Source organism: Melanostigma gelatinosum (assembly GCF_949748355.1).
Source record: "Melanostigma gelatinosum genome assembly, chromosome: 15".
In the NCBI taxonomy this organism is placed as follows: domain Eukaryota; kingdom Metazoa; phylum Chordata; class Actinopteri; order Perciformes; family Zoarcidae; genus Melanostigma; species Melanostigma gelatinosum.
In genome coordinates, this window is record NC_136648.1 from 23,351,498 (window position 1) to 23,374,401 (window position 22,904).

General features: G+C 41.8%; 1 protein-coding gene across 4 annotated transcripts in view; it reads right to left on the minus strand.

The window, feature by feature from the left end:
• Positions 1-19,571, minus strand: part of LOC306789665 (xenotropic and polytropic retrovirus receptor 1 homolog) — a gene marked incomplete at its 5' end in the record, with an annotated part of 54,616 nt that extends 35,045 nt beyond the window's left edge. For all 4 annotated transcript variants that reach the window (XM_079285730.1, XM_079285731.1, XM_079285729.1 and 1 more), the window contains one exon: positions 19,503-19,571. In XM_079285730.1, the coding sequence (XP_079141856.1) occupies positions 19,503-19,571 (69 nt within the window). The remainder of the gene's footprint in view (positions 1-19,502) is intronic.
• Positions 19,572-22,904: the final 3,333 nt, after the last annotated feature.

Below are 22,904 nucleotides of genomic sequence, written 5' to 3' on the forward strand. Positions count from 1 at the left end.
TTCCCTTCTGCGTGTGCAGACCGTATAAAGTGATACTTTATATCTATGTGTTTGCTTCTCTGTCTGCATACTGGGTTCTTAGATAAAGCTATCGCCCCCTGGTTGTCCTCATATATCTTGACTGGTACATGCTGGTTACTACTATCTATTCCTCTAAGTATTGTACAAGGTACATACTCTCTTAAGTAGTGGCTGCAAGTGCCATATACTCTGCTTCGCAGGTGGATAATGCCACCGTTGGCTGTTTCCTACTCTTCCGCGATAACTTCTCTGAGGCGACGTAACTCCATGTGCGCGAGGAACCTCGTTTCCCAGAGCTCGTAATTTTTCTCATCACCGTCGAATAAAAGTCTGAACCACCTTTGGCCTGATTGACTGGGCCCATAACCTTTAGCGTTAGACATTCCTGCAGCTATCTACGTTATTACAGTCACCAAAGTGGTTAGCTAGTAGCTCCTAGTAGCTAGCATTCACGGGAGAAAAAGAGCAAGCCGCCATTGTCTCTTTGGTCTGGGAACTCACACTGACCATTTATTTTGTGCATGCGCACAACAGCACCCCAGTACACAGGCACACATCCTCCCACGTGACATCACTGCACAGGCCACTCAACATGGCTTTGCTACTCATATAAGGAATATGCTCAACAAGTTTTCATCAGTATTTGTGGCAATCATGCATGTCTATAGACATTGAAACTCTAGTGAAAATGTAATATTGCTGGTATGATGTCAATATCTCTGGTGATGGGAATGAGGCCAACGTTGAAGTGCCAAAAACTGCAGTTCTCTGAATGGCAACTTGAGGCTGGCTCCAAAAGTGATCAATCTCAATGGACCCGTGTTAAAAATACCAACTTAAAGCAGAAACAAACAAGTTTACAGGCTTGTACGAGAAACGGTTTTGGTCTCTATAGCTCATTTGCTTGTTCACAACAACGGTATAGGGGGAAAATGTGTATACATGTCAGCCATTTAAATTATATTCAATCTTAAAATTAGGCATAACTAAGGGCGTGGCAGCTTAAATTAACAGGTGGGTGCCGTAGCATGTCGCTAACTTCTAGCCGTCTCATCTTCTGCATCAACTGGTCCCACTTCAGCGCCACGCACAATCCATCTCTTGCCCATATTTGGTCGCCACTGCCAAGATGGCAACTGCCAGAGCCACCCCCTTTTTAGCTTGGTAATGGCTCCTCAGAAGCCTATGACATCACAGAGACTATGTCCATATTTTATATCGTCTATCAGGGATTCCCAAAGTGGGGGTGCGCGAGCTGCCTCTAGGGCAGCGGTTCCCAAACGTTTTAGGCCACGCACCCCCTTCTGCATCCCGACCGGGTTCACGCAGCAACGAGGCACATCACCCGGCCACAATACCTCCAGAATGTCCCCCGGGTGAAATCAAGGCAAGGCAAGGCAAGGCAAGTTTATTTGTATAGCACATTTCAACAACAAGGTAATTCAAAGTGCTTCACATAAAACCATTAAAATCATCAAAACATAAGGCAAAAGAAAAGGAGATTTAAAAACAATTAAAGAAACAGTGTAAGAAATAAAATTCAGTAGTAAAAAGTAAAGGAGATTTAAAACATACATTGAAACAATAATTGATGTCTCCCTGAGACATTACGCTGCACGCAATCAACCATACACTGCCGCAATTCTGCAATTACTCGCACACAAACCACGTCTGGATATCACGTTATAGTGTACGCCTTGCACGAACTCGGTCCCGAGTCAGGGACTTGGTTTTATGGTTCTGAGTGGCGGGCGCTCACCCGTTGGCGCCGGACGCGAGGTCTCCAGCCGCCCCCGCCGCGAGGCGCCCCATCGTCAGGTCTGTCAGCCCTCGGAACAGGCCGCAGGGCAACAACTTGTGGGTGGCGGGGTAGAGGCGAGGCAGATCACAGAAAAATAATAAAGACTAGAGTATGGCAAAGATATGTTGATGAGAAACGCATTTGTAATACGTCAAACACAAACGTAATCAGGGAGAAAATACATTTGTGGTCAAATGTAATAGAGAATGCATTTTAGTTTTGGGGGAACGTAATTTTTAGGAGACAGGACTGCACCATTAGACCACCATTACATTTTTCCTCTTGCGCACCCCCTAGAGGCAGCTCGTGCACCCCCAGGGGTGCGTGCACCACACTTTGGGAATCTCTGCTCTAGGGGGTGCGCGAGAGGAAAAATGTAATGGTGGTCTAATGGTGCAGTCCTGTCTCCTAAAAATTATGTTCCCCCAAAACTATAAATGCATTCTCAATTACGTTTGACTAAAAACGTATTTTCTCCCTGATTACGTTTGTGTTTGACGTATGACAAATACTCCCGGATTTTACACGCGGGCCTTTGTGGAGGTATTGTAGCCGCGTAATGTTCCTCGTTGCTCGGCCTGGATGAGCGCGTTTCTGTTGGAGACAGGCGGCGTGTTGTGGTAGTATTCTGACCGTGTAATAGGGAGAAGGAGAGGCGGTGGTGGAGAGGGAAAAAAAGGTTAAAGTGTTAAAATGTTGATTAGAAACGTATTTGTAATACGTCAATGTAATAAGTCAAACACAAACGTAATCAGGGAGAAAATACTTTTTTAGTCAAACGTAATTGAGAATGCATTTTAGTTTTGGGGGAATGTAATTTTTAGGAGACAGTCGGTGCAGTGAGGTTCTGGCTAACAGCTGTCTGAAGCCCTCTTATTTACGTCGATCATCACCTGAACACCAAGCATGCCAGTGCAAGTCAAAGGCCTCTTACATTTTTTATATCGAAATCGGAGGAGTTACAAAACAGCCCAAAACAACTGCAGTCTCATTCATGTGTTGGGTCTACAAAAAAGCTGACGATAATTCATGGTGACAGAGTGCTTTGTTTTCCAATCTGATGCCATGCTATCATCAGCAGAAAACACACACACATCTGGGTGATGACTGCAGAACTTCATGCTTCCCACACTTCTCCCGAGGCGTGTTTGTGTGTGAATGTGTGTCTATGTGTGTGTGGTCAGTAGGCTCAGCATGTGCTAAGGCGCAAGTTTCCAAAACAAAACACACGCAGCTCAACAGGAAGGAGGGCAGCTCTGCTTATCCTCACAGATTACCCTACTTCTGTCCTTTTCCCTTCTCCACCTCTCTCACACTCCCCCTCTAATGTCTGAGCCTCTTGCTGGCCTGCTGGAACTCAGCTGAGGGCATTTTATACCTCTGCCTTGATCCCGACTCCTGACGTGTGGCCATCACCTCAGGCACTGTTGCACCAAGAACGTTGACCACAAATCTGTGCGTGTGTGTGTGTTTGTTAGCGGTGTTGCCATTCTCATCTTTGTTTACTTTATAATCTCCTTCATCTGTTTTCCTCATTAGGGGCCTATGGTTCTTCAAATGATTATCATAATTATTTATTGTTCATATTTTATGTCTTTGATCATCAACATGAGGTGTTTGGGCCACTCTGATTCTTGCAAAAAAAAACGAGACAGCATAGTATCGCGATATTTTGTGTGGCGATATTGTATCGATAGACGGACGCCAAGTATCGATCTTTTATTATATAAACTTTTTTTTAAATTTTTTTAGAAAGATCAAACCAATTACTTTTTCAGTCCACTAGATGGTGCCGAGTTATTTTCTGGTGAGGTCAGCAAAGGTCCCGGGTCAGCGTGATTGGTAGGAAGTTGGTCAAAACAAAGATAGCGACATCTGGCCTCACAACAGCGTTAAATCTGCCAACAGTAGCCGGCTCATGGGGAGAGTGCAGCGTTATACTGAGTTCAGCGTCGGAAATACACGAGGGCAAAGGGAAAAAATGCCCCGAAGAAATATAATTTTGCCCCCGATATCACTAGGAGTTTTCCCCCCTCCTAGTGATATCGGGGGCAAAATTATAATAATTTCCTCTAATAATAATTTAATGAACTTTTGATTTTCGCCTTGACTGATGTTGCGTGTGCGTGAAGAACCAAACTTTCTAAACAAATAAATAAATGGAGCGCTTCTTAAATCAGACCTGTGACTGCGGTCAACTAAGCAGACACTTAAATTGTAGTGCACCTATATGCTGAAATTCACGGTAAACGCATTCAAACGGCGCAGATCGGGAGCGAGCGAAGGACTTTGAAAGCTAGCGGAAAGATTAACGTGAGACAACAGCCGGTTTCTTCAGACGAATATCTGCTTTTCAGAATAAGATGCCAACAAAGTACACATATTGCATAATGGGAATTAGATTAAATGAATTATATTCAGATTAAGTATAAAACATGCTACCTGCATCTCGTGAGTTAAAGGGAAAATACACAAATTGTGTGCAGCGTCTTTATTCTTTGATTTGAGGGTTGCTCATGAATAATACCTGACTGACAGTCAATTAAGATATTTTACGAAGCAAAAAATTCTGAACTGAATTTGGACCTTCAAATGGCATATTTTTCAAATTTTGAAGGTGCTATAAAAATGTTTTTCTCAAATTCCATACAATGACTGATGTATATGTAATCAAGGCATCGTTGACTTAATAATTAATAGTAGTTTAAAAGATGTAATAATAACAATAAATAACCACAAAGAAATAAGAATAAAATTGAATATGAGTGTCTGATTTATGTTTGTTTTTTGTTCAAAAAAATTGAAGAAAACACTTTGAATCTGTAGACTACTGCCTAATAGTCGTATTGCCATTTGATGACAATTGCTCATATACTGTAAGCCTAAATAAGTTTATTTATTATTTTGAACAAAGGTTAAATGTTATTTCACAAGTTTCAAAAAGTGCCCCCAATCTTTTTTAAATGCCCCTGGATTTCAGTCAGTGGGGGCAAAAATTGCCCCCGAAAAAATATGTAAATTTCCTACCCTGACTGAGTTATTTAACTCTTATATCGTACTTATATAAGTTATAGTTCATGTACTGAGTCCACACGTTTGCATTCAGTTAAGTTGGACTATGTAGTAATACAAACAGTTCAGTTTGTCAGGTTCATGCAACATTTATGACATTGTTGGTCAGTCTGCCTGCTTGACAATCTTATTTTGCTGCAATAAAAATGATTGAAGTGAGATGAACAGACTGAAAACATTATCTTATTAGATAAAACATGTTGACACAGTTTTCCGTTGGGGACATAATTTGAAGTTGTAAAAAGTAATAAATCGCAATATAGGCCTATGTTACACATATCACAGTATCGTGATAATATCGTATCGCGGGACCTCTGGTGATTCCCACCCCTATTGCACACGCGTTAGAGCTGGCTTATATCGAGGTGGCTTATATCGAGCTGATGTGTGTCTAACAAGTGGAAGCCCTCTCCTTTAAATGATACGCTTAATGCAAAGTTGTGAAGCTTTTGCATTTGCAGGGAGCTGTGATACTGCCTTAATAAAAATGAAAAACAAAGCTGTTTTTGAGGCGTTAGGGCTGCTCGGAAACAAATAAAATGATAAAATGTGTAACCTGATATGTTTTCATCCTTCAGTGTGGCATAGGGCCGATCTCTTTCTGACAAAGCATCCCACGTGGTAAGTTTCACCTAGAATTACGATATTTTGTTGGCACATGCAGACTATAAAATAAGTTTCTTAGAGCCATGCTCTAAACCAGGGGTCTCAAACTCCCGGCCCCCCACGTCATTTCCGCCAGCAAAAATAAAAAAAAGTTTTTGAACTTTTTTTAAAAGTTAGACTTGATAATAAAAATATCCCCATAGTCGAAATTATGAGATAGAAAGTCAAAGTTATGCGATAGAAAGTAATAACTATGATAGAAAGTCATAATTCTGAGATAGAAAGTCAAAATTATGATAGAAAGTCAAAATGCTGAGATAGAAAGTCAAAATTATGAGATTGGAAGTCAAAATTAGGAAAAAGAAAGTCAAAATTCTGAGATACTTAAACACAGTCATAGAAGCAGCTCTTTGGCTGGTTACTGTACATTTGACATGGACATTTATTGTGAGTACATTGAAGACTACACACCTACCATTTGTCTTCTTGGTAAATATCAAATACCAAATATTTTGGTAAAAATCTCGCGCTTTCATCGAAGAACCTTGACGTGGCGTGCCGGCCATTTTGCCTCATTGTTTTTGAAAAAATTGTTGTTATAAGTTGTTATAACTCAAAGGTACATTATCCAATCCGCACAAAACTTCTTATGCATAATGCTACTTCAAGCTTGAACATACTTCAATTGAAAAAAAATTCAATAACTCATAGCGCCGCCTACTGGCTAAAGGAAATGTCATACTTTTTACTTTGATTTATTCCTCCTAGCCACGTGATCTGATGAGTCTCAAATTTGGTAAGGATAGCGTTAAGACATTGATGATAAATCGCCAACACTAGTGTGAGTTTTCGTTGAACGCTGTTGCCGTGGCGACGCATCGTTCGCCATGAAAAAGGAAGCTGATGGTTTAGTGGGTTGGGATCCTCAAACTCATGTAACTTTGTACCTGTGTCATAGGTCATTGGAAGAAATATTCTATATGATTTTTTTAATCATCCGTTTTAAATTGCCTCTATAGCGCCCCCTACAATATTTCAAAAGAGCAGCCCCAGTGCTACGTTTTGCCTACATGTATGAAACTTTGTAGGCACATGTATCATATGGGAGACTTAAAAATAAGTCTCTTGGGACCATGCTCTAAACCAGGGGTGCCCACACTTTTTCGGCTTGCGAGCTACTTTTAAAATGATCTACCTACATTAAAAATGCTGAATATCTATTTATATATGTATATACACACACACACATACTGAGTATACTTTACATTGAGAATATATGTTGGCGTACCTTGCATAAGTGCATGAACCCTTATGGCACAATAAAATTCTGTACATTTTTAGTCATTACCTTACTCTGATGACTTGCACTGAATGGGATTGGCCAGCGTTGCATAGTCCGGACAGTAGCTGCTGGTATCCGCCTCAAGCAGACTTCAAATGATCATCAGTCATGGTTGAACGGTGTATGGACTTAATGTTCTTCATGTGGGAAAAGGCTGACTCACATACATGAGTAGAGCCGAATAATGCAGTCAGGAAGGTATCACATTTCCTCATGTTTGGGGACTTTTGCTCTGTGAGAAAACTGTCCATGAGCCCTGGACTTCAGCTGAATGTCAGCTTGCAGTGTCAGAATCTCATCCTCCACTCCAGACGAGTTCAGGTGAAACAGCGTTGCAATTTTTGATGCGAGTGAATCAACCTCTATATCTTCCCGAAATGTGCAGCACATAAGTGAAGCAACTGGCTCGAGTAAAGCAAAGTCTCGAAAGCGTTTGTCAAACTCTGATAGAGACTTGTCAATCTGCTCTGTGTAGCGCGCACTGTCAAGTTATGCACACGCCTTCCGTTGAGTCTCCAGTTCATTTTGACTTTAGTGAAAAAAAAAAACATTTTTGCGAACTCCTACACGCTGGCTCCGATTTCTATGAAATTTGCTGTGGATCATAAGTGGATCTAGATCATCAAAATGTATCTAAATCTTTTTGATATCTCTTTGCATTTACAAGATATGGACCAATACACTTCTTAGGTGCGTGGCAAAATATCAATACACATAACTTCTCAACCATTTGTTTTAAATCTAGGGGGCGCTACAGTAAACCCGCAAAGCCTACTGGCTAAAGGAAATGTCTGATGTAACTCAGCTGGACTTGTTCCAAATGGTCCCAAACTTCACATGCTTTTTAGGCCACGCACCCCCTTCTACATCCCGACCGGGTTCACGCACCCCCAACCCCCCCCCCCCCCCACACACACACACACGCACCTTAAAAAAAAAAGCAACAGAGCCGCATAAAAATCGGACGAATGAGAGAACAGTTTGCTCGCGCGTGGCGTTTGTTTACAAGATAAAAAACACAAAAACTCTTCCTGCACCGTGCCTTCGAAAAGGTAACAGACGTAACGTTACGAAGGTAACGGACGATTGGCCAGATTGGCCACATCTGTAGGCTCGTCTACTTGCAGAGAGTAAAACTCACTCTTCTTCACGTGACCGACTAATGTAGCCAGGATGTCTTCGGACAAAGCATCGATGCGCGCGACAGTGTTGTTGGACACCGGGATCACGTCCAACTTTTTCGCTTCTCTCTCTCCAATCATACATTCCACCATCTCTTTAACATTTTTCCCTCTCCACCACCGCCTCTCCTTCTCCCTATTACGCGGTCAGAATACTACAACACGCCGCCTGTCTTCGGCAGAAATGCGGTCATCCACGCACGGGAACAACACCGAGTTGTAATATATACCTCCATAACACCCCGCCACTCTCGGCTCATACCTCCCCAGCAACGAGGCACATCACCCGGTCACAATACCTCCAGAATGTCCCCCGGGTGAAATCCGGGACTTAGTTTTATGGTTCCGAGTGGCGGGCGCTCACTCGTTGGCGCTGGGACGCGAGGTCTCCAGCCGTCCCCCCCGTGAGGCACCCGATCGTCGGGTCTGTCAGCCCTCGGAACAGGCCGCGGGTCAACAACTCGTGGGTGGCGGGGTAGAGGCGAGGCAGATCACAGAAAAATAATAAAGACTAGAGTATGGCAAAGATATGTTGATGAGAAGCGTATTTGTACGTCAAACACAAACGTAATCAGGGAGAAAATACGTTCGTGGTAAAACGTAATTGAGAATGCATTTTAGTTTTGGAGGAACGTAATTTTTAGGCGACAGGACTGCACCGCCATTACATTTTTCCTCTCGCGCACCCCCTAGAGGCAGCTCGCGCACCCCCAGGGGTGCGCGCACCCCACTTTGGGAATCCCTGATCTAGGCTAACGGCTAACCAGAGCGTTCAGGCTCTGTTCAGTGAAAATTTGTATTGGGCGAACGTAAATTATAATGTTATCATGAGGTGTTCACATGTAATCTGTAAAATGTAGATTTTGTGATAAACTTGAATAAATCTAGTTCAATGAAGGAGATGTTTTCAGATGACTATAAAATAGATATTAGAGATGAATTATGAGCTGTTTACACTAGCTCTAAATAGATTATAAAACCTCATTAAAACTACAAATGATAACATTTGTTTTTATGAATGAAAATACAATCTTTAATTGCTAATCATTTGAATTGTGTGCCTTTATGAAAAAAAAGACTATAAATGACTGGAACAAAGATGAAGAGGGGTGCCTGAATTAGGTAGTCTACGAGGCTGGTTGAATCGAGCCTAACTTTGGGTTTCAGTTACCGTATCTGCTGCTGTCAGCAGCCTAGTTTTCATCTGTCACTTAAACACAGTATGGGTCAGGTTATGTGAGGGTGCTCCGATCGGTCTGCCATCCGTCCGCAGGGTTGCAACTAACGACTTTTTTGATATTGAATCTAATAGGCCAACCGATTATTCAGATTAAATTTAGATAAAAAGCAGATCAGCAGAATTGCGTGTGGCCTGGCGCAGAGAAAAAGCACTCGACAGATACTTAATAAGACAATGATCTTAAGCTTTCTTATTTATGTGATTTATAACTATAAAACTCAGAACATACAGGCTTAACTTTAAAACATAGTGGGGGTGAGCTCTTAAGACACAAAAGAACACTGAAACGTCACATTTTCACGTTCACGTTTCACAAAAAACATAAATGGTGAAAAAACAAAATCCGCAGAGCCTTTCTACTGCATGTGACCTTCTGGCCAAGCTGTGGGTGAAAAGTGGCTTCTCTCACACTGACCCTCGGGTGGGAAACCAACTATTAAACAAAGGCTGGCAGAATCATTATGCATTTAACCATCTGTTACATTGCAAGGTGGCAAAACATAAATTAGCTTTGGACAGTAATAAGATAAGACTTTACTCTTACCACCTTATTTATCTCCAACAATAAACACACAATATAATATAAAAATAGAACTAAGAAGTCGAAGTGCTTCATTAGGTTTGTCGGTGTTCTTTTAAGAGAGCCTCTACTAAATGTCTGCTGACTGGGACTGTGTCTGCGAGTCCAAACTGAATTGTTGATTCACCCTTATTTGTCTGTCAGGCACTCTCTTCATCACTCCAACTGAAACCAGCTACCATCAGCAAACTAACTTCCCATGAACGGAGGCTGCTGCGGCACAGCCTTCCACCAATGCTGCTGCGCACTGACCTCAACAGCACAATTATGCTGACTAAGAAAAACATTTGGAGCGCACCTTAAAAAGAAAAATAATTTCCTCAGGCCAATGGCAGAAGGGCATTACAATTCAAGCAAGGAGCTGCTGTCCATCGTAGAGTGATTACCATTCTGCTCCTGACCTGAACGTACTGTTCATCTTCTGGGATTGAATGGGAATGACCCTGGCAAATATTTTTAAATGAAACAAAAAGCTTGAGGGCTGTTTCCTCTTCGTCAAATCAAATCTGTCTGATGTTGAAGAGACACAGCAGAGAGCAATGACAGCAGCTGCAAAAGGTCTGAATACAAGCTGAGGAACACACAAACAGCTTCTAGCTAACAGAACAACACACTTCTTATAGTGATCACATCACTCCGCTAACACAATTACACCTCAACAAACTTTAACGTTTTTTATGTATGCTTCAGTCACCTTTCTAAATCAACATAAACATCTATTAACAGTCAAAATTTTGATCCACCACACGTCAAATATCATAAGTTGAGATTTCATTAAAAGAAAACTAGGACAGGTGTGTTAACTGTACACCAAATTAACGAGAGCACTCAAGGCCAAAGGGCCTCCTAAGTTCCATATGAAGAGCAATGTGCTGAGAGGTCAGGATAAATAAAGTGAGTCTGTTCTATTGTCCAGACTGAGTCATGATATCTAGATACAACTTCAAGTTTCACACTGTAAAATGTCAATAATGTGAGCTACAGGAATAAGCTGTAATAACACATGTCATGCTTGGAACACCCCAGGCCAGCATGAAAATAAAGGAGCTGAGCGTCTTAGATTCACATCACATCAATGGGACTGTTCGCTATCGAGCTATGGAGTCATGATAAAGTTTGAATTTACCTTTGACCCAATACTCATCTTTAATGAACAGAGCTTGAACACATCATATTGTAACTTAATTCAACCTGGTTAACCTTAGCGGTTAGCTGTGTTATTTAGACAAGCAGGACTATCAGCGGTAACTAGCACTCCTCCTGCCCATCTGAATGTGACATTACGCTACGGCCTCAGCCCTCTACTGCGTGGATCTTCGCCATCAGTTTCAGTGTCTCTCTCTCTGACTGGCTAGAGTCGGGGGTTCTGCTGCTGACTGGTCATCCATTACCTCCGGTGTTTTAAAGAAGCTTGGGTTTGGTGGTGAAAGCCGTTTGACAGCAGCAGCGTTGTGTCCTCGGCCTCCAGACCCATTTATTCTGTAACCTGAGGTCATTTCTGAAGACTGTGGTGAGACTAGATGCTTTTGTGAGTATTTAACTTGAATGGTAATGTTTCTGATGTACCCTATGGAGTCAGATTTAGGAAATGTTTTTTTTGTTTTGGTTGTTTGTTTATTTCATTCAGGGTTCAGCATTTCTTGGCAGATAGATTATTTAGTAGTAATGAGATATTAAGTAGTAAATAAATGTTCCTAACTGAAACTTTGGTTTGGGGAATGGGGAGGAACGTCCTTTCTTAATTCGCCCCTACTCCACTAGATAAAGATAGGATGTCCGAGAGTGTTTGATCACAGGTGTGTAGTACTAGTTTGCAAATGTGCAGTTCCATTGGAGGCAGGATGTATGGCTCTGGTTGTGTTGATTAATTATATGAAAATTATATAACGTGATATTGAATGAGTGCAGACTTGTGTACTCACTGATACCCGATCATTTTAGTCTGTATGCGAGGTATTTCTGATCCCGGTATCGCTATCGGAACAACTCTACAAGGGCTCCATGTGAATATGGCCATGCCAGTTTTTACCCCGCCAAGATTTAGCTTAACTTGAAAGTTAACGGAGCGTTACTTAGCCTCCTTCCTGACAAGCTAGCATGACATAGTTGCTACTTAAAGATGCTTATGGTTTTCATATGATATCTGTAACTACACTGTAGCACTAACGCCGAGCCTGCTACAGCCTCTGAAAGACAGCAAAGTGGGCTGAGGACGCCGGCATCCACAGGGAGCAGAACAGGTTAACAATAGCAACTTCTGTTCTGATTATATAGTAGAAAATACAGCAGCAAGGGGCTGATACAGATTCAGGCCCGTTTAGCTCAACAGAGAGAAGCAGCTTAACTGCCAAAATCAAATCAGCAGCCGGTTTCACAAAGCTGAGAAAAGTCACTTCAGCTGGTTTGAGTCTGTCTAAAGAAGGCGTGAGAGCAATCACAAAGTTGTTTCATCATGACAATGTATGAAGCCCTGCCAGTAATAGCTGTTGGTATTTTGGGGACAGGTTTCAACAGCTTAATAAAAAATATCCAGCAATTCTGGTGATGTTTGGACAAACTGTCATTGACTTATGGCCATATTTGCGCAAGGCACATGCAGGTTTGGAATTAGTGGCGCTCCCTATTACACAATTTCAAAGTAGTTTTACACACGTTGTTCAACATAGACATGAAACATATCTAGTTTGTATTGACTGGAAAAATAATTACTGATTTATTGTCAAAGTTAGTTTTTTGCATATATAACGCCCCCTAGAGGTCGTTTTGAATTAAACGTTCAGGGTATGTTTCAGGTACTATCGTGGACAAGTTTTGTGATGTTTGGCCCAACAGTTGTTGACTTAGTTCTAACAATATTTTGAAAACTAAATACAATATCAACAAGGTTTTGGGAGATTTTTCATAAGCCTGATTCAATAATGGTCCACAGAAGATCTTGTGGCCATCAGACCTACGGTTTTGAAAGTGAGGTCAACTCCGCTGGCTGCCCAGCACCTAAGCCCTCTAAAAGCCAGGAAAACCTGGACAGCAGATCTCATCAGTCCAGGACACACCTCTGTTTATATAGCTGTCCTGCTAAGTGCCTGACCCAAACTCAGCTGCCATGAGACAACATGCCATGCATGGAACAGCCCTGATCAGCATGGCTCTGCAAACCTCCCAGGCCTGAGTCCCACATCTTCACAGGACTAAAGCTAACTGGGCCCAGGGCCAGATCTACAGCTGGGTGGAACAACAAGCTACATCTGGTCTGCATTCAAACAGTGCAAGAGCAGGAAGAAAGCAGAGACCATGTGAAACTTCTGTGGAAATATGCAAAAGAAAAATGCACAACAAGAATTCTATTTATCCCTCTTTGTGCACCAAAGATATCAGGCTGGGTATCACCTGCAGGGCTCCAGACTGTGCCAGTGCATGGTGATCATTATGGAGTGGCGAAATCAGCCACAGTCTATTCCATCCCTGCCTCCAAAGGGTTAATAGTCAACTTGACGAGTGCTGATCAAAACCGCATGCTTGTGGGACCGCATTTCATCTCTAAGGGCAGAGATCCCACGCTAGGATGCTTTTCTGTACAAATATGTGACACCCAAAAAGCAACTTTTTAACTCCACAACTCCACAACAATTAAAAATAGATATGAGCTAGATATAGCTTTAATAAGACTTATATGAGAACTGGCATTCTCTCAGGATCAGCACCATGTGCCTGCTGTGTACAAATATGCTGTACTACTACTACTCCTACTGCTACTACTTCTTCTTCTTCTGCAAACCCAGTATACAACCTTGACAGCATGCTCGGAATACCAATGTGTACATGTTGTACAGATTGCAAAGCCCTCTGAGGCAAATGTGTTATTTTGGGCTACACAAATGAATTTAATTGAAAAAGTTATTAAATTGTTAGCACAAATGTAAAGGCTTTCTTGGATTTTTTTGTTTACTTTACAGACTAAATATGAAGCAAGGCACCATAGAGATACGAATTGAATGGCACATTTGAATTGCACTAATGCACGTGTCAAACTCAAGGCCCGTGGGCCGAATCCGCCCGCCACGTCATTTTATGTGGCCCGCGAAGGCATATTTCCACCAGCAAAAAAAAAGTTTTTTAAAAATTTGCTATCGAAATGGGCTTCCATATAAAAAGGCATATGATTGTCTTAAAATTAAACTCTATGATGCTTCATAGTGTACACTACAGTGACTATAAACTACATCTCCCACAATGCATGTTGAGTTTGTGACCCCCGAAATGACGGACTCCGGCCACTAGTAGCGTTAACTAAATCGGTTTTCCAACAAATTATTGAGTTGAAAATGTCTAGGAAGAGGAAAATTGATACAGCGGAAAGGACATTTAATGAAAGATGGGAAAGCAAATGTTTGTTCTTCAAGGAGAGAAACCGGTCTATCTTCTGTGCTATGAGGCAGTGTCGGTGATGAAGGAATACAATTTACGTTGGCATTTTGATACCAAACACGGAGCCAAGTATGCTAAATTTAGCCTCCAAGAAAAACATTAACTTGTCCAAAAATGAAAAGGCAGACTCCATTTTTGAAGGAGTGTATGCTCAAGGTTTGTGAGCAGGTGTGCCCCGACCAGCTACAGGCTTTTAAAAATGTCAGTTTGTCAAGGAACACCATCGTAGACAGAGTTCAGGAACTAGCAGGCAATCTGACAACACAGCTAGCCGAAGAGTCGAGCAGTTACGTGGCTTTTTCATTTGCTGTTGATGAAAGCACAGACAACACGGACACAGCGCAACTATCAATTTTTGTAAGAGGCGTGAAGGCAGACTTGACTGTCAGTGAGGAGCTCTTGGATGTAGTTGACCTGCATGGAACAACAACGGGGAGGGACATTTCTGATGCAGTGGAGAGTAGGGCTGCAACAACGAATCGATAAAATTGATAATAATCGATGATTAAAATAGTTTTCATTATCGATTATCAAATTTCATTATCGATTCGTTGTGTCGCGCGATTATTACGCCACTCAATAAGTCGCAGAGATGTTTGAGAAAAAAAAAGGGGAAAAAAAGAGCGGAGCACAGCGCGTTGTTGTGAAGTGGAGCTTCTAATGACGACCAACACACGTCTGGTTTTGAACGGAACACTTTACTTCCTGAAAACTGCAGTTTAACAACTGTTACAGTGAACAGACCGCGCTCTTGCACCCGACATATACGTTAGGTTTTCACTTATCACTATCATTGTTGTCGTATCATAGCACGTAGCATGCATCATGCTACTTCCTGTCTCTTCACAGCAAAATCACTTCCGTTTTCATGCTCTTCACAATAAAAGTAAACATGCGATCAAACTATTTACAACAGAGGAAAGAGCATCGGACCCGTAACATTGTTCTGAAACATGGCGGAGGCAGAGGAATCAGTACAACCTCAGTCGGCCAAGGTGTGGGAGCATTTCACACTTAATAAATTGAAAAGGTGTGTTCATTGCAAGATATGCAAAAGCGACATGATATGGCACGGGAGCACCACGGTGATGATTCAGTTTGTGCGTGTAGTGTAGAGCAGTGATTCTTAATTGGGCCGCGAGCTCCACCTAGAGGGCCGCGAAAAACTTTCAGTTTTGCATCTGTGGGCCGCGAGGGCCGCGGGACCGCATAGGTTATCAATTGAAGACACCAAAGATATCACTGTTATCCATGAGACGCTCAGTTACAATATAGCTTCCCACCACCTGGTGGCGGTAATGCGTCAGTCAGTTGTTTAACAAGCTGCAATAAGCAGAAGAAGACACTCAGCTAGATGCTGGCCTGTAGCGAAAGTTCTGGATAAGTTATTAAAAAGAAAAAATGAAGACGACAGTGGTGCCATACAAAGTCTAAATGTGTGTGCAAGTACAACCCTGACTTTCTTAAGTACGGCTTTGTGAACGGAGGCAATGAGGCAGAGCCGAGGGCTCAGTGTGTGGAATGTGGGCTAATGCTATCAAACGAAGCACTGAAGCCTTCAAAAATAAAGCGACACCTAGCGACGAAACATCCAACGCTCGTGGGAAAGCCTGTTGGGCTTCTTGTTGTGTATGCAGGTTTACATACACATGATAATAAATGTCTTTGTGATCATCACATTGTATCATCTCATTTATTTAACAAGGGTTTTGCCTGTTCAACACCGGCATCCTCGATCCCCTTCCGTTCCTACGGCTTGTTTGCGCAAATACGTCACAAAACATGTCCGTGTTTGGTATCCCAGCATGCCCAAAATCCTAATCTTTGCAAAGAAATCATCGATTTTCTTTCATTTCTTATGGTTTCTCCACAAAAGGAGCCCAAACACACACTGTCCAAAGTCGCCATAACCGCTGCAAGTCGTATCTTGCAGCATTTCGACGGAAAAAGACACATTACAGACCCGACAACGTGCTATCAGATGTTACCATGGAGCTACTGCCTTCAGAAAACGCTAGTACTTATAGTACAAACCTTATCCTCCTCTTCCATAAGCCGTCAACCAACGTTTGCGTAACTGAGCTATTCTCATTCTCGTTCGTGCGCTCGGCGCAGCCAAGTCCGCTACTCACACACCATGTCTTCGACCATATATACATAGTTTTTGCAATTTGCAAAGGCTAAAAATAAAAGGAAAATAATAGAATATCAAAATATAAAGGGAGAAACACCTTTAGTGTGTCAGAATATCATGTGGTTACCATGTGTCCATTTGGGTCTCCAAATGTCCTTTTAGAGCTCCGCCTGGATCTCTTCATGGAAGAAACTCTGTAGAATGGTCATACTTTGTCCAATCTTCTTCAAATTTGAGGCAGTTGTTCACTGATAGTGTAGTTACAGCCCTATACTGTCCTTTACCTGTACAGATACAGCCACCGGCAGTTATTTATACTGAAAGATACTTTTTTATTTTATGCGGACAAAAATTTTAAATTTTTACTGACTCCAAAGGCCCACTGCTCTGTTTCTGTATGACCTACAGGTTGTCTGACACTTTTGATGCATATAGTCAGAGTGGGCCCCGGGACACTTTGTACTTGAACAGTTGGGCCCCGAGGTCAAAAAGGTTAAGAACCCCTGGTGTAGAGAACAACTTCTGACGTTCAAACAAATCCTGTTAAGTTTTCTGAGTTGTATTTTTCTTTATTTTTTCTAAATTATTTATTGTTCTGACAGCTCAGGTCCCTTGAAACTAAAATATACATATTTTTGTTCACATGTGTATGTTTTTTGTGTTAGTCCATTTGTTTTTTAATTATTACTTGATGTTGCTTCAAGGAGCAACCCGTTTGTGCACTTTCTGAAGATCAGTTCTGTTTTTGAATAAAGGGTTGGAAATGAATGCTTTTTTGTTTTTTTTATCCGATTAATCGAAAAAATAATCACCCGATTAATCGATTATTAAAATAATCGTCAGTTGCAGCCTGAGTGGAGAGGTCCGTAAGTAAAACTAAATTACCCTGAAAAAATTGGTGGGGCTAACTACCGATGGCACGCCTGCAATGTGTGGACAAAAAACAGGCTTGGTTGGACTAGTGAAGGCGAAAATTCAAAAAAAGTAACTGCCGCACACCTCTGATAACAAGAAGCTCTGTGTGGAAAGGTTCTGGAACTGGATAATATAATGACCACGGTCATGAAAACAGTGAACTTAATTCAGGCGAGTGGCCTGAAACACCGGCAGTTCCAGCTGTGAAGGAGTCAGGCTCGGAGCATGGAGATGTGCCGTACTATACAGAAGTAAGGTGGCTGAGTAGGAACGCGTCCGCAAACGATTTTTTGAGCTTAGGGAAGAAATTGCTGTTTTCATGCAAAGTAAAGGAAAACCCTTGCCTGAACTGTCAGATCCAAACTGGCTGTGTGATTTTGCCATGTTGTGTGACATAACGGAGCATCTTGCCCAACTGAATCAGAGGCTGCCAGGACGCAAACAAGTCATCACAAAGATGTCCGACATGATCACAGCTTTCCAGCGTAAACTGCAGCTATGGAAGTCCCAACTGGAACAGGACAATCTTGCACACTTTCCTGTCTGCCAGGAGATCTCAGCCTCAGTTCCTGGTGCTTTTTCATGTGCTCGATTGGCTACCAAAGTGAACCGGTTAATGACTGAATTTGATTGGCGCTTCTCTGACTTCAGAACACAGCGCATTGACTTTGCCATCTTTGCCAATCCTTTCACCGTCGACAGTGCGCCCCATCTCCTTCAGATGGAGTTAATAGAGCTTCAAAGCGACAGTGACCTGAGAGCAAAGTTCCAGGATGCTGCAATCGAGGATTTTTACCGTCTCCTGCCTCCTGCTTTGACGCCACAGCTCCGACTTCAAGCTGCCCGTGTTCTGTCCATGTTTGGGAGCACCTATCTGTGCGAACAGATGTTTTCAATAATGAATCTAAACAAGACAAAGCACAGATCACGCATCTCCGACGACAACCTCCACGCTGTTTTACGGTGCTACAGCACAAGAACTAAAGCCAGAAATTGACGGACTGACCACGGGAAAACGGTGTCAGACATCTGGCCAGAAAACAAATGGGTAAGCATTTTTAAAAACATGAATTGTATTAAAAATATAATAAAATGTATTTCAACCAAGAATAAGTACAGTGTAATATGTGTGAAATTGAATGGCTGTGTTTTGCTTGTTGTTATTTTCAGAACATGATCAATAGATGAGGATGGTGTGTGATATGGTGTCTTAGGGTGAGGAAGTATTTACTTGCTGTGTTCAAGGCCATGTAGCATCTGTCACACATGTTCTTAGCAGCTCACAATCATTTGTGTAACCATAGTTATGTCCCTCTCAACTGTGACAAAAATGCGTTGACCAGAGTTAATAATTAAAATAACTAACTTATGTTTGATGATATTTCTTTTTTATATTTTCTTTAAAAGTTTGATCTTTGATTTATGTTATAATAACAGAGAAATGTGCATATCATTTTACATTTATATAAACGCATTTACAATCCGTTTACACTTGAATAAACAATAATCAAATGCAGAGAGTTGTTTAACAATATCTTCGGGAGTAGTTAGTTACAGTTATACAGTCTTACAGTTACATCCGGCCCTTTGAGGGAAACCATGATGCTGATGTGGCCTGAGGTGAAAATGAGTTTGACACCTCTGCACTAATGGGTCAAAGGTCGCAGGTTGAGCTATCAGCCCCTCTTTGTCACCTACTGACCCCGTGCACCCTCATGATAAAACACCAGGAGCGGACAGCTGAGGCTGGACATCATGTGGGGACAGCTCAGTAAGTGATGACTCAGCCAGATGCCTTTTGTCTCCTAATCACATTCCAAGCAGTGTAGCGGACAGACACACGGCCGGTGTGTGTGTGTAACAGCGCAGTACACACTGATGTGACCGAGGTACCTGCAGAGCAGCAAACACACAAACCTAGCTTGTTTAGTTCGCTAGCTAGCTGACACTAGGGGGCTGCTGTCGCTTGGTTTTTAGGGTGTAACAAATGAAGCATGTTCCTCTCTTCCTGTTGTGTAACGACAGAGGACACGGAAGCTCCAACTATATTCATATAACGTTAGTCCCGAACAGATATAACCGGTATGAAACTGGAAAGACATGCAGCCATACCGCCAGTTAGCCAGTCAGGGAGTTAGCGGTTGGCTAGCAGAGTGTAGCTAGGTTTAATATGACGCTAACTTACCTCATACTGGATGTACTGTTTTCTCCATTCCGGGGTGATGTGAGCGGAGAGATGCTCTGTGAACTTCATCTTGACAGCTTGGTGGTTTCCCCTCTCCTGCTCTTTATGTAACCAGGACCGGTAGGTCCGTTGGACAGCGGGAGATTTGCCGAAACGGTTCACAGACGTTCAACACAGAAACTGTCATGCGGAGATTACGTCCGTGAAGCACGGTAAAAGACAGAGAGATGCCCTTTTTGTCTTCACGTTAACCTAGCTAGCTACCGGGGCACATTCCGGTCGTGTTCGACCCACCCGACGAAGTGCTGGTGGAGTAATGTCAACGTCTCAGCTAAAGGACATGCTTAAAATGTGTTTTATCTGTAGCGCTAATACCGCACAATAGTGGTTAGGTTTGGTAAACAGTCTCCTGTGTGCGTTAGCAGCTGGGTCTGTCTCTCCTCTCTCCTGTTGTTCAGCCTATACTTCTCACTCCACCTCCCGTCTCCCGCTGCCTTCAGGTACAGTTGGAAATATTCAAACAACCCAATCTTGAGCGCACATGAACATTTATTTGATGGGTGTAACGAGATGTGGCCCAACCCTCCTTCAGGAAGCGTCACCACACCGGGACGGGTCAACCAGTGGTTTTTAGACTTAATGGTGTAACAACGCGCTGGTTTTCGAAGAGGAGAGAGGAACAGTGATGCAGTCTTCTCTCACTGTATGTTCAGCACAGGAGCTGTCATTTGATGTCTTGTTTATCTCAGTTGTTTTTGTTGTTCATCAGCAGATAGTGTTTTCCTCATTCAGCTTTGCTGGATTTTGTTTGTGCTTTTCAAATGATAATTTTGTCTCCGATGTTGTTCCACTGATAAATCTAGATTTCACCATTGTATATGAATTAAAAAAAATAATACTAATGACTGATTCTTACTCCGGATAGCGGAGCTTGGCGTTAATAATGTACTGCTGCGTCTTGTCTCTCTTCGATGTTCCTTTCAACTCTGTTCATAGCTGGCATCTCAGGGAACAAACGCTGTCTTTGCTATAGCTCTGTATTCCCATGATCCATGAATGTCACATGTGTGATGTCGCCGGCCACCTTTGGGAGAAGACGACGTAGCTGTAGATTGTCTTTTTGGTGAGGGGGTGAATGGAAACGGAAAGTTACCATCACCTAGCTATCCACTGGGTGTGCTTGTGCCTGACTTTCCGTCACAAGATCCAAAAATAAGCAGACATGGAAAATGTAGCAGTGATGTATACCGAGCTACAGTAGCTAAATAGCCTACAATAACCTAATGATTCTTTACAATGGATATTTTTGGGTGGAAAGTTGTCCTCAGGACATATAATAGCAAGAAACAATGAAAACATCCTATTGGGAATGACTATCACTAGTTGTATATTCAAAGCCTTTTAAGAACAAAAATCCTTATTGAAGATATTGCTTGAGATGTGAAATATTTCCCATGGGGAACACTGCAAATGAACCAGTTTTATAGCCGACCTAGATTGCATTTTTGTCCTGATGATTAACTTGCTGTCCATAATCTAAATATGTTATGTCCCGAACCATAAAAATCTTACTATAACTGTGTTTGTCCCTGATATCACAGGGTGTTACTAACCACCTATCCTAAAAACTGCAGCTATTCCAAACATGAAATGTTCAGGGTTACAAGGGTCGTTTGCTGTTGTTGTACAACAGGGTTGCGCAATAGGTTCTTTGTCTGATTTTGCTACAAAATATACACAAACACACACGCACACAAAAACTATATCTGTTGTAAAAACAATGTATGAACTGTATCTTTATATATGGAGAGTGGAGGATGAATTAAGGAGTCTCACAGCCTGGTGGTTCATCAGCTGATATTTGTGTATCTCTCTCCAGACAGCAGCAGGTTAACAGGTTGTAGCTATGGTTTAGTCTTTTAACATCCTTCAGCTCTCAGCAGGCTCCTCTTCTCACCAATATCACTGATGCTGGGTATGATGTTTTGATCCCCCGCTGTAGAGCCTCCTGTCCTGTCTCGTACACACCTTCAATGTCAGTTTGTAGTGTTTCCAGTCAGGATGCTTTCTATTGCCCCTCTGTACAAGTTTACAAAAACTTGGCACATTAATTTAGCCTTCCTGAGTTTTCCTAAAAAACACAGCTGTTTTTAAACTTTCTTTACCAGGATGGAGATGTGTGATGATGACCATGTCAGGTTTGTGATGCTAATTCCGAGAACTTAAAACTGCATCTCAGCTCCATTGAAACAATCAGCTCCTTGGTTTTACTGACGCTGGAGGAACACGAGGCTTCTGTCTCAGAAGAGTTTTTCTCTGCTGCTTTCTGGCTACATACTAACTTTATGTTCTATGACCAGTTATATTATCAACACTTTCATATCATTGTACCATTATGTTCAACAAGCCACTCTGAATACATGTACTCTGACTCCTCATGTTGAAGTAAATTTAAAGATATTGTGATGTTGTCGTCACATCTCTTTCCCTTTCTGTCTTTGTCTTTGAAAATCCCACTGATATTTCCATCAGTGTCAGTGTTTATCTGTCACACTCAACATGTTTTATTATTTTGTCATAAGATGTCTTTAGTCACACAATAAACTGAGATAAACAGCAAGGATGACCAAAATGTCATCATAAAATGGATCTGTGCTGTCTTTACAGAGCAGTTAAATAAATACATAATTAGAATAATGATGTCAAGACTCATCTCCTCAGGGTGAACTCTCTTTAAAAGTAATACATGCATTTGTTTTGGTAAAGCTTTTGGTCCCATGTTACCTGCTAACACATTTAGTGATGTAAACTTTTGGACAGGTCCATTTCTGTAAATAATTGTGATGATAATGCTCTTGTAGCTTGTTTTGGCTATTTAAATCTTATGAAATATTTGTTGCAAATTCAGTATTATCTTTAAGGGGTTGTTGATAATCAGGTTAACAGCACCCTCTAGTGTTCGAACAAGACATTGCATCACTACAGTTTTTTTTGTTTATTTCTAGATTGAATAACACATTTTCTTGTCTTTTAGACACTCTTTGCTGTTATATTTCCTTCATCTTTTTGTACTGATTTTTTAAGACTTAAAATCAATTTGAATGATATTATAAAAACAGTGGTAGTAGCAGTACTGAGGCAGTATTATCAGTAGAAGCACAACTAGTATCAATAGTGCTAGTACTAATAACAATAACTATTTATCCCCACCACTCTCAATCCCACGCCCAACCTCCCTGATCTTAGGCCTCTCGCATCCATAAGATGAAACTGAACCGCCAGATGGTTTATTACTCAGAATCATCTGAGAAACCATCAATGGAAACTGTTTGATAAAGGGCAGGCTCTTTTAAAGAGTACTGTGGCAGATGATTGATAAACCATCTAAGCCAGTTGGGAGAA